The following is a 17528-nucleotide window of genomic DNA, read 5'->3' as shown; positions in this document are numbered from 1 at the left end:
ATCCGTCCTTCTTGTTCGCTGCAATAATAATATTCGGGGCTTTCTGTACGGCTTGGTTGACTATTAACGTTGTTCAAGCTTATAATCGCCCTTTTTTAAATATTATTTCACATTTTAATCCACATTTTACACGCTGTACCAAGAAATACAAAACAGAGGAAAAAGATTTATGTGATACATTTTCTGGAGGCACAGATGTTCATTGGAGTTCGTATTTTCAGAATATAATAAAGGTAAGATAAATTATTATTTATTATAATTATTGAACATTTTCTTTCATAAATATTATAAACCTGCTTGGCTAAATCGTAATAATATGAGACCTTGTTAATTTCTACAAATTTACGTATTTATACCATGTGTTAATTTTTTTTATTCATAATTAAAACAATAGTTTTTGTAATCTATTATGGTTTGGTTATAAACAGTAATAATTATTATTTCTCAGAACTCTGGGCTATTAAATCAAATAAAACTAGTATTAATGCTTATCGTCCAAACAAGTTGAGAGATAACGAAAGGTTAGCAGATCTACTGCACTGTTATTCTTATTTATTGAAATATTTTAAGTTGTGGGCCGTTTATTTTTTTTAATAAAGTTTAATAATTATTCTAATTAAAATCTGAAATGTTTACTTATAGTTGTAATTATATAAATACTAGTTTTATTGCATATCAAACCACTGTAATTTAATAATACAAAGGTTAGTATACTTACTTAAATATATAATTATCGTCTTTCACGTTCTATATTAGTGCAATAATTAAAATTCAAAGCAATAAAAATTGTATTTAACTTTATCTCTGTAAGCCTTCTTAGTTTTTTATTTAACGTGTCTTACACATTTGATATTCTTGATGAACGAGTTTTAACAAAATGAATACATAAACATTAAACAATATGCTTTTTATACGAAAATTTAACTCTACTAATTCTGTGATAGTAATCGTATCATTATTTGTGGACATATACTTATTTAACAAAATCTATAATAAAACGTATCGCGTATTTATTGCGGTGAATACTATGACCTACGTACGAACAACAAGCCGTAGCCGCCCTGCAGTTAGCTGGACGCAGATTTGATTTTGGAATATTTCTTTTTTTTTTAGATATTTCGTACTGTACACTCTTATAGTCTTATCAAAGTTAATGTATACTTAATTACTTATCAAACTTTACCATCGAGTTACTCTTAGTATCAAATATCGGTGCTAAAAATGTCCCAATTAATGTCCCATGTCCCATTTGAATTAAACAGAAAAAAAAACAGTTTTTAGTCTTTTTATTGTTATTTTTTAATTCAATCATGAAGAACATTATGATAGGATGTAATGCTTCCACCTCTCTGCATGTACACACGCATTCGTTTGTAGTTTTTTTTTAAATGACATTTAGTATAAATCAGTGAGAATTTCGTTGCAGCGATGCAGCGTAGTCTCTCATTTAATACACAGGTGGTTTTGTCCATGTTGACATTGACCCGTGATTTCAAAAAACCCCTATAAAAAAAATCTAACGATGTTAAATCAAATGATCTTATTCTGATCACCGTAACGAGAGAGTACATGACCTAAGTTAAAAATACTAAATTTAAATTGAAATACAAGAAAAAAACATATTTTTCTACATACTTGCACTACTTACTATTTATTTTCACTCATATAATGTAAATAAGGTTATCTACTAGCAGATAAAAAATATATAATAAAATTAAGATCTTATATCTTTTCTATATATATAAAATCGAAAGGTCACTCACTCATCACGAAATCTCAGAAACTACATGTGCTAGAAATCTCATATTTTGCATAGGAGTTACTTATAGGACGTAGGTGCTCGCTAAGACGGGAATTTGCAATATTCGTCTTCTAAGGGGTTGTTTTTGGGGTTGAAAGTTTGTATGAAACTTCGTTACTACAAACGCTAGGAGTCTCAAATTGACGTCACTTATAGGACGTAGGTACTCATGGAGACAGAAATTAATAATAAAGTAGTTCACGCAGGCGAAGCCGCGGGCGGGCCGCTAGTACACTATATAGAACACTTTATATATATTTTTAGACTGATTCAACTAAGTTAAAACAAAATGTGCGGCTGCGTGAGAATTCTCCGCATAGGAAAGCCGCTACCCAAATCATGGCAACGGAGACGCTTTACCACATCGTCGACACCTCCACAGCCCGTTCAAGGTGTACCGTACACGAAATTAAGTGTCGGAGTACCTAAAGAGATATGGCAAAATGAACGCAGGTATGATAAGAAATATAATCGGCCTATGTTATATTATAATAGGACGGTTGACGACGCGTGGCCACCCTTAAATTAGCTATAGATGGTTGCTCAGGTTTGATTTAAGGATTTTTCCATACTTTTTCTTCGAATATCCTAACTTTAGGGCGGTCTCGTCTCGTCGACCGTACTGTACGTATGATGGAGAAGTTGATTCAATGTGGATACGTCCAACTGTCGTTATTGTCTTTCTAGATAACATTCATTGGGACAGAAAGAAAATTATTAGAATATTTTGCCCTTCTCATAATCTACTTACATTTTATGTTCATACATAACACAGTAAAGAGATTTTATAGTAGGTACAATATACATAAGACTAACTGAAATTTCTATCTAGTTGCCTTAATTAAACAGATGTTGATACAGTTGTTAGATATCTTTATATATATGTATATACACAATGAAACAATATACATTATACATATAGACTGTTTTGTGTCAATATTTTTTGTGAATCTTAAATTGAAGTTAATAAAAAGAAATACAATAAAAAATGTATGAAAATAATTTATAATATTTGTTTTTAGGGTATCAATTGTACCTGCAGTAGTCAATAAACTGGTTAAAAAAGGATTTAGTGTAAATATTGAAGAAAATGCTGGAGTCACTGCCAATTTTCCTAACAGAATATATGAAGAGGCTGGAGCAAAAATATGTACCTTAAAGGACACTTATCAATCAAGTAAACATTTTTTGAATATTAGTGGAATAAAATAAAACACTAGCAAATTTTATTTTATTACAAAAATGATGTAGAACTAGGCCCAGGATCCTATTAAAACCCTCCATTCCCATGTCTGGGAACCTATTAAAACACTCCTTGCTTGAAACACTTCTTTGCTCTTCTTTATCTTATTGAAAACGAAGGTGCTGATAGATGATAGTTTTTTTACAGATATTATTTTAAAAGTCCGCCCATTAAGTGAGGGCGAGATACAAAACGTTCAAGATGAATCCACCCTTATATCATTTTTGTACCCTGCTCAAAATCAAAATCTTATACAAAAACTGGCGGCGAAAAAGGTCAATGCATTTGGTAAGTTTTCAGTTCAGTGTACCAGGTTAATAGTACGAGTTTTTAGTAGGTTAAAAGATAGTATTATTTTACAATAAAAAGAATAAAATCCACTTGCTTTAATAAATTTTAAGTAAAACATGTATTAACACATATAATATTTCTTTAGCAATGGACTGCATTCCTCGCATCAGCCGCGCGCAAGTGTTCGACGCGTTAAGCTCGATGGCCAACGTGGCGGGATATCGGGCCGTCATTGAAGCCGCTGCTCATTTTCCACGCTTTTTTTCGGGTAAGTACAAAAATTCAAGTAAAAAAACATAAATGTTATGACGTTGTACATACTTGGTGCATGAAAAGAATTGTTTTATAAATAACATTTGTGTTATCTCTCAATAGTAGATACCTATATTTTATTCTTAGATGAACTTGTTTTTATAAACCATATAATAAATATAGCTAGCTGGCAATTTTTTTAGCGCGCTATATTGATACGTGTTGTCAATGATAAAAATCGTTGTAGGTAAATAACAAAAGTATACACTACACTTACAGAAACAAAACAATTTAGATCTACCTATACATATAAATGAAAATTCTAGATATAATTTATAAATATATTTTTTGCGTGTATATAAATATTTACCAAACTCACAAGCGAGTTTAGATCGACGACCTTCAGCAATTCAAAAGTAAACTAGTAAAGTCCAATTAAGTGTTATAATTGAAAAACATGGATAGACGGTAGGTAGAGGAAGCCTAGTGTTGAGACGCTTTGTTCCCCACTCAGCTATGCTAATTATTGAATCAGGTCAGATGACAGCTGCGGGGCGGGTGCCACCATGCCGCGTGCTGGTGGTAGGCGGCGGCGTGGCGGGGCTGGCGGCGGCCGCACAGGCACGCTGTATGGGCGCCGCCGTGCGCGCCTTCGACACGCGCCCCGCCGTGCGCGAGCAGGTCGAGAGTTTGGGGGCCCAGTTTATTACTATGGATGTTAAGGTTTGTTAATTATTCTTGCCAATTTAAAATCCAAGAGTCGTTTTTATTGAAATTATTCTTTCCAAAACAACAAATATAGGCAATAACTTAGTCAATAGTACCTAATGTTTTTTGACAAGAAATATTATAAGGGCGTTTTTAAGTATTCACTTTAACTATAATATGTAGTCTGTATATACAATAAAAAAACCGACAGATACCATTATTGATTTTTATAGATATTCTGTTACTATTTTTTGTCTACCTAAATATATTTTTCGTAAAAATATATGATGTAAATACTAAATATACAATGTTTATTACTCTTTTATTATATAGCTTAAATAGATAGATAATGGATAATATAATTTTATGTTTGTTTATTTTAGTTATATATTTTACTTTGAAGTAGTTGATTATACACTGAAACAAATGGCACAATTACTTCAATTAAGGTCACAGATTAAATGAGAACATACCCGCATCTTCATCTATATTCAGAAATTATACTTCATTAGGGCTTAGTTATCTTATTAACTACAAAAGAGTCGTGTTTTTAACTGATCAAAAATCACTGTTATATGTCTATATTATGATAGTTATAATAGGCAGTAACTAGAATGTAGTATACAAGTAAGTTCTCTGCTGTGCATCCCTATAAACCACACTAGCAATTCAAACGCTTAAACTTATCGATATACTAGCGGACGCGCGCAGCTTCGCCTACGTATTTGCACCCTTAAGGATGAATTCTAATAAACCATGAAACACATGGTCAATGAAATATTTTTAAGAGTCTGAATTTCAAATTTTATAAAAATCGGAGGCGATTTAAAGATTTTTCCATACAAACTTTCAACCCCTTATTGGCACCCTTAGGAGGTAAATTCTAAAAAACCGTGAAACACGTGTCCAATTAAATATTTTAAAGAGTCTGAATTTATAATTTTGTAAAAATCGGTGCAGATTTAAAATTTTTTCCATACAAACTTTCAACCCCTATTTCACCCCTTTAGAGTTAAAATTTTTCAAAATCCCTTCTTAATGGATGTCCAGATTACGAAAGTAAACATCTATCCAAATTTCACGTTTCTACTATCAGCGGTTACGGCTATGCGTGCGTCTTACCACAGTCAGTGAGGACAAGTCCTTTTTATATATATAGATTATTGCCAAATTATATAAAATCTTTAAAAAATTGTAGCCTGTGTTATTCTGATGCATTAGCTGTAGCTGTACTGTAAAGATTTATCTTAATTCGTTCAGTAGTTTTTGTGTAAAAGAGGAACAAACTCCCTCACAAACATAAATTTTCTAATATTAGTAGGATTAGCAGATAGATATTTACATAAAAAAATATATAGTAAATAGAATATTCGCATAGATTTGTTTAGGCGCTGAATCTTCTTTATTCGCGACATAATAAGATATTTATCTAGCCCAACTGCAGTATGATAAAATGCTCATTATGATGAGATAACAAGTTATTGATGAGCTATACATTATTACTTTTATAATGATAAGCTGTAAAACAATGATTATCGTATCGTGTCGTATTGTGTATATATTTACAAGCACTAGGCATGGATAAAGAGTTGCATAGTAACTTTTCATATTAACGCCTATGGTACCTACGAACTAAGTTTATTAGAACTAAGTATTATATAGGTGGAAATGATTTTACATAGTATTTGATTAAATAATTTTCTAGATCTCCTCATAGATTTTTGTCCCTTATAAATCTTTACTTGGCAAATTAATTATTTTTATTTTCTTGTCATGTTATGTATACGTTAGTATGTTTAAAAGTATATATTAAATAGATTGAAATAGTACAGAAGTTGTAGTTTTAAAAATCTAAATTTGATGAATATAAAATTATGCCTATTAATTTTTCTGTCAAATTTAAATTAAATTGTATGGGACAAAGATCCAGATCATCGGTGGCTAGTAATCATCAATAAATATAAATATAATAATAGTGTATAATATGCCAGTATGGACGCATTAATTGATGCATGGTTGCGGCTAAAGTATTATCTTACAGATATGGATGTACCTCTAAAGTTGATTAGTAATTATAAAATAGATAAAATAACATACGATCTCACCGTTCAAATTTTTTCTATTTGCTAAAAATTATAAAATATAGTATAACCATAAGTTACTCTAATATATTAAGATTAAAGAAAATTAAATATGTAATTACATTTTATTTTCTTTCGTCAATAATTGAGTTAATTCCATTTTTCATTGTAGTTATAAGTTGTTTAAATTTTGTTTTGAGTTAATGAATTCTTCCAACCAGTCTATTTATAAAGCCACCTCACAAAAATGGTCGTTGAACTTTTGTTTTGCGCCGTAAACTGCTTTCAACGATATCCTTATATTGATTTTAATATCGTATTTATTACTAGAGAAAATAGAATAAAATCGATAAAAAACACTTTATCTTTATCAAAACCCCCGCAACCCACATCGATAAACATTATTATTTATTATCAAATATTTGGTAACTGTGTACGTGACTTGTTTATTGACTTTTCCTTATCAATTTCTTTTAGAATTCTGTATAAACAATGTATTTATATATTTCGAATATTATTTAATGTAATATACATATTTTCAAGGTCTATGTCGTAATATGAACAAAACAATTTACGAGGATCTTGATAGCAAATACATATATGCACAGATACTATGTAAATAATTACAGATATCTTCGTAACTGAAGCAACTAAGGTTTCTATACTATAATATATGAAATGCACAACAATAATATTCTACGGTTTTTTTTATATTTTTAACAATCATAAATAAGCAATGATGTCGAATGCCGGTCGATTTCCAAATTAATACAAAATTTTATTTTTATGTTCTTTAATATGACGAAGAAACAAATAATCATACTTACGGTTATCGCATAGGTTCAAAATCTAAAGCACAACTCTTATGTATGAATGAAGATTTTTGACGCACCCATCACCATGTGCATTACATTACAAAGTGTTCGATACGTCAGGTTTCCAAAAATGTACCTACTGATTGTGTGTACTGTGCGTGATTAATCTATTTTTAAAATTTTTATTTGTTTTACGTATTATTATAGGAAGAAGGTGCCGGTGCAGGTGGTTATGCGAAGGAAATGAGTGAGGAGTTTCTCAATGCGGAACGGGCTCTCTTGGGCAAAGAGGCTCGCACATCGGATGTAGTTATTAGTACAGCTCTCATTCCTGGCAAGCCTGCGCCTTTGCTTATATTAGAGGTATGTTACATTAATAAACCAACCTTTGTTCACAAAGTATGATTTTTTTAAAATGTATTATTTAATTTTGCTTCAATCTCCTTAATACTTATTCTGAACTAACTTAAGAGATAATAGTTATTTGTAAATGCAAGAAAATAGCACAAGTGGTATCTATGTAATTCCTTTCCAGGATGCAATTAAAGACATGGCGCCAGGCAGTGTCATTGTAGACTTAGCAGCTGAAATGGGGGGAAACATACAAACTACAACCAAGGGCCAGATTACCAAAGTGCACGACGTCACCCACATCGGTCTTACTGACTTGCCCAGTAGAATGCCCGCTCATGCTTCTACGCTATATGCTAATAACATATCCGCATTTCTTTTAAGCTTGGGTAAGTTAACAACATTTTTTTATTATTTTAATAAAAATTCAGTACAAATATATTTTAAATGTTCGGTCGTCAATGCCTAGTATTAGTATTCTACGCGTTTGTTTATTATGTATATTAAGTAACATGTTTTAACAACTCTAGATGTAAGACTAAATACTGCTTATTTAGGTACAACTTTTTTTCAGCTTCACGCTGTATACCGCCTATGGCAGGGTAGGCAGGGGGAACCTACCTAGACACTTCGTTCACCACCATCCGCCGTATTTTCAAGGCATTGCGTGTTGAGCGCGTCTTGGTACTAGAGCGAAAAAATGAAAATAGTAAATAGATCATTCCCCCCGAGAGAGAATCGAACCCACAACGTCGCGTTACAGTCACGCTCCTGTACACTAGACCTCTGCCGTTTCAAAATAATATTTTTGTAAAATTAACTTTCTCAGTATAAATATTACTATCATAAATATTGGTACTTACGGTATATGTAAGTATACACATATGGCATACGAATTTTCGAGCATTGACCCCGTAAACAGACATTGTGTAACAAGTATTTTAAACAGGTTTTGCAAAAATAAAATTGTTTTCATCAAACTTTTTACATTTGTACTTACGTCGTGATTCTTATCTTTATTTAATAAATTTCGTTTGCCTGTATCAATTATTTATACAGTACATTAGAATCAAAATGCAATGATAGCATAAGCTTATTAGATCGTATTATAAATATTACTGATATGTATGCAACAAACAAAAAATATTTGATATTGAATAGTTCATGTTTTGTACGCAAATACAGTATTATTATTATCATGATGATAGTATTTTATCAGAATTCTAGTTAAATATAATAGCTATATTATTTACTATAAATTCATACATTTGTTTTTGCCACGAACGTAAAGAGATTATAACATTTTGTAAGCGTTTTTTGTTGCATTTTTTCTTAATTATTAATTGAAGGATACAATTACAAAATACTTTTTTTTGAACTAAGAAATAATGCTAAAGTTCCTTTATACAAATAAAACGTATTGCTTATATTCTATTTAGGGTGACTCCGCTACAATTTGCTGGAATAACACACATTACTACGTGCCAGTGCCAATCAGTAGATCGGCACCACTGTTTTAGTTTTATCCATTGGTTCACGCAGGCGAAGGTTAGTTAATAATAAAAAGTTTATTTACACAGGTGTAAACGACCATTTCCACATTAATCTCGAAGATGAAGTGACTCGTGGGTCGATAGTGTTAAAGGCCGGGGAACTGTTATGGCCGCCGCCGCCGGCCCCAAGCATGCCGCCCGCGGAAGCTCCCAAAGCTGCCGCTGCTGTCAAAGTTGAACCACCTAATCCTTTTAATGAAACTTTGAAGGATACATTTTTATATTCCACTGGTAAGTTACATAAGCTTATGACTGAAATTGTACAACAAAATATGTAAATTAATAGGTTAAGGCGTAATTTTTAGTGAAAATTATATCACTATAAATGTAATATTATAACAATAAAAATAAATACTTATATGTATGTCTCTAGACTAATTTGATTACTTCGTTAAAAAAATATTTATTTAGTACTAACATTTATTTTATCAGTTTATTGCTACCAAGAAATATGTGAAATATTAACTGAATGTTATTTTAAACCTTGAAATGGTTATTTTTACACATTTATTTAGTACATAAACTTATCATGTAAACTCATTAGAAAAATTTGTTACCATATTTTAAAAAGTTATTTGATAATACTTGTTTCTAGTTTTGATAAAAAAGTTATAACTCCTATAGGACTGGCAAGCTTAATCGGACTTGGAATGGCATCGCCTAACCCTGCGTTCACTACAATGACAACTACCTTGGCACTGTCAGGTAAATATTGAAATTTTCAACAACGGCTTATTGCAGTATAAAATTTTAAAGGCATGTGTGAAAAGTTATTTTTTTAAGTGTCCACAATCTAAAAAATACTCTCCAAAAAAAACTGATTAATTATTTGCTATAAAATGTATTTATTCTAATGTTTTGGGCTATCTTGTATAAATTAGCTTATATCAAGTTCAAAAAATATCATTCATCATAAAATTACAGGTGTAGTCGGCTACCATACAGTTTGGGGTGTAGTCCCGGCGTTACACTCTCCGCTAATGTCGGTGACCAACGCTGTGTCTGGTATCACTGCGGTGGGCGGCTTACTGTTGATGGGCGGCGGATACGTACCTGAGACTCCTGTGCAGGTTATATCTATACTGTGTTGTGAACTTATTTTGTTTGTTATACCATAACTATACTTTACTATTGGTATGAGAACTACTTTGCGTATACCTACCCATAGTTTGATTGAAAACTAATTTTTATTTCAAATTATTTTTTTACCATTCGCATGAGAATTTTGGATCCTCTCTTCAATCGTTACGGCCAAAATTATTTTAGCTTTCAACAAATACATATTTAGTTTTATAATATGCTATTCCCGTGAAAGGAGCGCTGACCTACCTACCTACCTACCACCCTATTTAAAAAAAAATTGTGAAAGATAAATGGAAGAGAAGAGGAATAATTATATATATCATCTAGTACATATAATCAAATATTTTTCTTTTTTTACAGTGGCTAGCTAGTACTGCGGCTCTTATATCATTTGTTAACGTATTTGGTGGATTTTTAGTAACACAGCGGATGTTAGACATGTTCAAAAGGTCAGTTGAAACTTTATAGCTAACTTTTGTTATTGCTTTATTGATTAGAATAAAATTTTATGGAAATATTTTTGCAGGCCAGGTGACCCACCAGAATATGGATATTTATACAGCATTCCTGCAGCAGCCCTTTTAGGAGGATATTTGACAACAGCCATGCAGGTAACTAACATAATATCTTTCTTTCTAATTATGAACTATGATTTCAAATATTACTTACTAAATTACCTAATAATGAATAAATATTGTTCAGTGATCAGATCATCAGATCAATCTATTAATATAGTGACAAATAACTGTATATCATTTTTAGAGATAGAAAACGTTGTGGTGCAGCGGTACAGCTGTTGGCTGTAATTGCGATGGTTGTGGTGAGATTCCCACTGGCTCGCTTGGATAAGGTGCGGTGTTGAGTACCGCTACTCAACACGCTATGTCTCGAAAATGTAACTTAACAATAGGTTTCCTCTTACATACCGTGCGAGATGTTAAGCATAAATATTTTTTTGTAGGGATATCCAGAGGTGCATCAAATGGCATACCTTGCGTCGTCATTATGCTGCGTCGGTGCTTTAGCGGGCCTTAGTTCACAGGCAACAGCAAGAAAAGGAAATTATCTAGGAATGGTTAATAATTCATTAATACATTTTCTTATATACATACTTATTATAAATGCAATCGATGATTAGAAAAGGCATTCATAAAGAAAAAGACGTAGCTTATAGACTCGACTCGAGATCGCCCTCTCATTGTAATCTTGATGGCATTAGCATTAATCTTTTGATCATTGTAAAGGCATTGAGACAGTGAAGACTTTCAAACATTATTCCTATGCCTGTTATGTTTTTTTTGTAAATTGATAAAAAATACTATTTTTTTCACTATAAAATTCATTTTCAAAGTTATAGTTTTTATAAATTAACAGAGATAGTAGTAATGTAGTCAGCAATGTAGTTATTTTCATATTACCATGAATGTTGTAAAGTCTAAACAATTTATATAATTACATTGTACATAAAAAGAATTAAATGTGGCCTCTTGAGTTTTAGCTCGTCTAGTTTTGATGATTCTTTAGTAATATGAGATTGCATTATATATGCTTTATTTTTATCTTATTTTTAAAGGATATTTCGCTAATATTTCTTTATTTTCATATTTTAAGATTGGTGTAACTGGTGGAATAGCAGCAACGTTAGGGTTATTGACACCTAGTGCAGAGGTCCTGGCACAAATGCTCGGCGTGGCAGGTATCGGTGGTCTTATCGGTGGAACTATTGCTAAGAAAATTGAAATCACTGACCTGCCTCAACTTGTGGCTGGTTTCCACAGGTAATTATGAATTATATTGTTTTACCACGCTTTTAATATTACATTTTATTCTTTAAAGTGGATTACATTGAGCTTCGTTTTCTTTCCATATAAAGTAGATTTCTGTTTTGTATAACATGATGATTGGTTTTTGTAGATACATTTTTAATTTTATCGTTTTTAAAAATATATATATCAAAAAATATAGAAACGGCCTCACATGATTGAAATGTATACTATGTAGTCCATTCATAGTTTAAAAAAAAGAACATTTACATTATCCTAATTAAGTAATTTTCATCAGATCTTTAGATATGAAGTAAATGGCTCACAAAGAAGTCTTTATATTTAAAAATATATTTTATTTATTCTTTAGTAAATACAAAATTAACTAAGACCTAAATCTTTTAAATACCAGTTTGGTAGGTATGGCGGCGGTGTTAACATGCGTGGCCACATACATGCACGATTTCCCCGCGATGGCTTTGGATCCGACTGCAGCTACTCTGAAGACTTCCCTCTTTTTGGGTACTTACATCGGTGGTATTACTTTCACGTAAGTAAATATAGTAAATATAAGTATTAAACAAAAATATTGTTTTTAGTTTTTGTCTTTAATATAATAAAATAGAACACAAAAACTAAAAATGAATGTACAATTTAGTTTTATTAATTAAGCTTATTAAATTTTCAATCAACCTATCATACAAATCTAAATATAATACAAGATTTTAATAAAATAAATGTAATATCCTTAAATAAATAAATATAATGTCATAATGTACAAAACTATTAGAATTCTCGTCACATTGTTAAGTGTGTGTCTTAGTTTCTTAAATATTTTTTTTACTCTAAGCATAACATTATAAATCTGTTCATCATGGTGCTTAACATTAGATTATCTTTGCATACCTAGCTACCTGAGAGATAAAGCGTGAAATTGAAAAAAAAAACCACATTGCAAATCAATATATGAAAAATTATAAAAGTAATAATCATAGTATTCCATAACCCAGCGGTTCACTAGTCGCGTACGGCAAACTGCAAGGCGTGTTGTCCTCAGCGCCACTCCTCCTGCCCGGCCGCCACGCCATCAACGCCGGCCTGCTTGCTGGCTCGCTGGGCTGCGGAGGAGCCCTACTAGCCTTCCCTGAAGCACCAGGGCTCCCGTTGTTATCAGCTGCCGCTGTACTCAGTGGTATACAGGGACTTACGCTCACAGCTGCTATTGGTGGTTCGTTTTTTGTTATATTTAATTTGTTAGCTATATACATATAAATGACAATAATTATGTAGGGTAAATACATTTTTAACATTATTTTAGTTTTATTTAGTGTTCCTAATGGAAGATAAATCATATATGTTAAATAACTAAAAATAACGATTGTAACATATAAATAATATTTGTTAAGTGTTTTCGGCTTTTTTTTTGTTAAATGCATCAAATATATCACAGGTTTATTTTTGTTGCATCACAGGTGCTGATATGCCAGTGGTCATTACAGTACTGAACAGCTACTCTGGCTGGGCGCTGTGTGCGGAGGGATTTATGTTGAACAATTCTCTCATGACCATTGTTGGAGCACTCATTGGTAGCTCTGGAGCCATTTTGTCTTATATTATGTGCAAGGTATGAATTAAATAAAAGAAAAAATCTTAATCTGAAGAAATAATTGTGTAGAGTAAATTGAGGCCAGTCGTGGCGCGTATGGGTGCAAAATGTGACTGAAGACGCGACTGGTTGGTTGTGAGATCGATCCCCACTCGAGGAAATAAAATATTTATTTAAATTTATATTTTAATTTATTCCCTCTGGTATCAATGACTCCTATACTCGGTGGAAAGTGGGGAACGGAGTGTATTTAACACTAGGTTTGATCTGCCCACACCAATGTTTGCGGGATACAGCGTGAAGGAAAATTATTTTTTGATTTTAGATTCTTTTTTATATCGGCACTAGATGTAGATCATGATTCTTTACAGATGAGTACAACTGTGAAACTGAAATTTAATTAAATACTATTTTTCAAATATCCACTATGTCTCTGTTCTTATTATACACATTCATGTACCTGGCACTTTAATACTTAAATAAAATGGCTATTTATTTAAATAAACTTTATTAAAGGCAATGAACAGATCGCTTCCTAACGTTATACTTGGAGGATATGGTGTTACCAGCAGTGGGTCCGCACGTCCTTCCGGCGCTACGCACACCGAACTCAATGTTGACTCTGTGGCCGATCTCATACATCGTTCGTCTTCTATTATTATTACTCCTGGTAATTGGATACTTATTTTATTAATATCTGAATATAAGTGCCTCACGTTATTTTGGCCACAGGTACAGCGCTTGATATCGAAACGATTCACGTAAAGTAATGTAGCCTAGATGCTATAAGCATTCCTCCATAAACGCAGTACCTATCCAACACAATCACAAAATATTTGTTCAAATTTATACGTTGTTCATGTATAATATCTGATTTTTGTTCAACAGGTTATGGATTGTGTGTAGCAAAAGCGCAATATCCAATTGCTGAACTGGTAGACATCCTGAAAGGCATTGGCAAAAAAGTACGATTCGCTATTCATCCTGTAGCAGGTGCATTACAATTTTCCTATATAAAATTATTCTAAAACAATGTGTTAAATGTAGCAATATTTATGTAATTAAAAGAGATTTATCATTTATCAAAGGGTTTCCTTATTTTAGGCCGCATGCCCGGACAATTGAATGTATTGCTCGCGGAGGCAGGAGTTCCATATGACGATGTGTTTGAGATGGAGGAAATTAATGAAGAATTTCCTGAGACTGACCTTGTATTAGTTATCGGTAAGAATAGTTAGAGCATAGAGCAGCTATAGCTTCCAATATATATATTTTTTGCCTTACTTTCGTTAATCGCTCTTCCTCCATTTAAAAAATGTAGCATATCAATCATAATAAACCCATTTTGTATGAAATTTATTATCCGTATATAGGTGCAAATGACACCGTAAACAGTGCAGCGGAAGACGACCCGAACTCTCCCATTGCGGGTATGCCTGTATTAAAAGTGTGGAAGGCTGACCAGGTTAATATATTTTCTAATTTACTTATTTCTACATAAATATTAATTATATTTAAGAGTTCATAATTGTTGAACAAAACTAACTCTTACTACTGTAGTCTCTTTAGAATATTGTAATACATTTACAGTATGTTCGACGAGTCTTGGCCGTCCTGAAGTTAGCTGTAAATTTCTGCACATATTTGATTTTAGAATTTTCCTTTATTTTATTTTTGATTAAATTCAAATTTCTTATGTATTCAAAGATACATTCATATTGTCCCTTGAAATATACCAGAATAAAATTACAACCCTTTTCCAGGTGGTTGTTATGAAGAGGTCAATGGGTGTTGGTTATGCAGCAGTTGACAATCCTATCTTCTACAATCCAAACACAGCTATGTTGTTAGGCGATGCCAAGAAAACTTGCGACGCATTGCTGGATAAAATAAAACATCTCACAGCTTAATATGTATGGAGTGAATAAACGTATGGAGTTATATATAAATTTTAATTATACTAGATTATTAAGTTTCAATTTGGTTTTATGTACTTTATTTGTAAACATTTTTTTTATAATGCGATAGCTTGAAACTAAAATTGCTATTACGCTAAGTGACATATAGCAGAAGAGTAACAATATATTTTTATAATTAAGTCAATTATGGATTTTTAGATCTTATTTCGAAATGAACTGAATCACTTTTTTTAACAAAATAAAATATTTATGTAGAGTTCAGAAAATCGATGTAATTTTTATACTTTTTAAATATATATTTAATATAAGTAACTCCAGTCACCAGGTATATATAACATGTATTTTTACAATAGCTAATAATCAAATATTTATATATGTGGAATGTATAACTTTAAGAATGTGCCTTAAACCTTTTTAAGTTAGCTAGTCTTAATAGATAATTTTAATAATTTTAAATATTTTTACTGTACCTATATAGAATGAGATGTATAGATGATACTTTTGCATTTTTATGATTATGCATGAGATACATACATATATTTGATAAATCTAGATATTTTATAAATTCAAGTAATATGCCATCCTTAATCAAATCTAGTCTTCAAAAAAAAAGTGTGTTTAATTAAAATCGAGGACTATACCTCTTTTTTTATTAAAGGAAATTTCTTTATTTGATCTTTGTTTTCGATCAGCCAGTAGTTATTAAATATACCTTGTTAAAAGAATAACCAAGGAAATAATATTTTTAAATATAATACTGTAATTAGATATGAATGTATAAATACAATATCCTATATAACAATATGTGAACATTCCATCAACATATTTATTAATTCACTTAGTTGATGTTTTTCCAAGTATTGCATTATTTTTGTTTTAAGGAAGGTTGTAATACACCTATATTAATGTTATCGAGATTGAATTAACGAGATTATGATACAGTCAATAAATAATTGAGTCAGAATAATTACCAATTTTGGCTTTTTATACATAACATCTGCTAACTTTAGTAAGAAAAATATTTTATATGTGTATTGTATTTTATTTAGTCATAAAATTAAACTTAATCGAAAAAGACTAAATTTTTATTATAAGAAACATTTTTGGAAACAATATATTTTATTTTGAAAAAGGTACTTTTGTTTTATTTACATATATATCATGTTGCTTATAGGATATTATTTATTAAATTTTATATTTTTATTATATTTATTAATATAAAAAAAAAAATTTAATATATAGGCGTCATACGTTTATTAACAAATTAAAATGTTAAATTTAATGCAGCAAATGCACTCCTCTCTTTTTGGCTTGATCAAACTATTCTCTATAGTTTTAAAAAAAACTGGTCTTAAATGTTACCTGGTTTTAATTTCACGAATTGAAATAGTGACCTATCTCACATTCAATTGGCAAATTCATTTTAAACTTCATAATTTGAAAATATAACTAATATAAGTAGTGGACTGAGATCCCAGGACCTCCAGATCTACTTCATTTTAGCAAAGCTGCAATTTTGACTTACTAACTTGAAAGTGGGGCCCTTTCAGAGGTAGTGCCAACTTAATGTACACTACCTACGTTAAAGTAAAAACGCTCGTATTTAAATATGTAATTAAGAATAATGTAAAAAATATATATTTATTAGTACCAGAAATATATATTTATTATTACGTGGGTCTACTCCTGCTAGACGTCCAAAAAGTTGCTCAAACTAAGTTATCCTAACACATCTCAATTTTACATAATATATTACTCACGGACCAATCCGATGGCTCGATCATTCTCTCAGATAGAAATGTACCTTTATTTAGCGCTACCTCTGAAAGAGCCTCACTTTCAATTTAGTGAGTACGCATACTGTCTTAACTACATATTAGACTAATAGCCCTCAAACTTTCAGCTTTGCTAAAATGACGTAAGCCTGGAGGCCCTGGGATCTTGGGCTATAATATACAGATATTACTATTATATCTAGAAGAATTAATTGTAATTAGCGGATGATGGCCGTAAAACGCGCGTTTGCATGTGGACGCAATGTATGAACCTGTAGTACTTCCCG

At 31.3% G+C, this 17528-nt stretch overlaps 1 protein-coding gene across 1 annotated transcript; it reads left to right on the top strand.

Moving 5' to 3' along the window:
* Positions 1-91: 91 nt before the first annotated feature.
* On the top strand, positions 92-16600 carry LOC146534510 (NAD(P) transhydrogenase, mitochondrial-like). Its single transcript, XM_085193645.1, has 23 exons — positions 92-233; positions 2066-2254; positions 2824-2978; positions 3192-3332; positions 3481-3603; positions 4123-4310; positions 7399-7554; positions 7727-7931; positions 9123-9326; positions 9720-9800; positions 10020-10165; positions 10539-10627; positions 10705-10789; positions 11140-11253; positions 11790-11956; positions 12354-12491; positions 12952-13169; positions 13414-13565; positions 14064-14217; positions 14436-14540; positions 14652-14771; positions 14921-15012; positions 15311-16600. The coding sequence occupies exons 2-23, from the start codon at positions 2091-2093 to the stop codon at positions 15455-15457; spliced, it is 3144 nt and encodes a 1047-aa protein (XP_085049771.1). The 5' UTR covers positions 92-233; positions 2066-2090; the 3' UTR covers positions 15458-16600.
* The last annotated feature ends 928 nt before the right edge of the window (positions 16601-17528 follow it).

Source organism: Heliconius melpomene, chromosome 11 (assembly GCF_056956725.1).
Source record: "Heliconius melpomene rosina isolate 202511_hmr_F chromosome 11, ASM5695672v1, whole genome shotgun sequence".
NCBI classification, from domain to species: Eukaryota; Metazoa; Arthropoda; class Insecta; order Lepidoptera; family Nymphalidae; genus Heliconius; species Heliconius melpomene.
The sequence above is the reverse complement of the archived record's forward strand: the minus strand, read 5'-3'. Positions and strand labels throughout refer to the sequence as shown.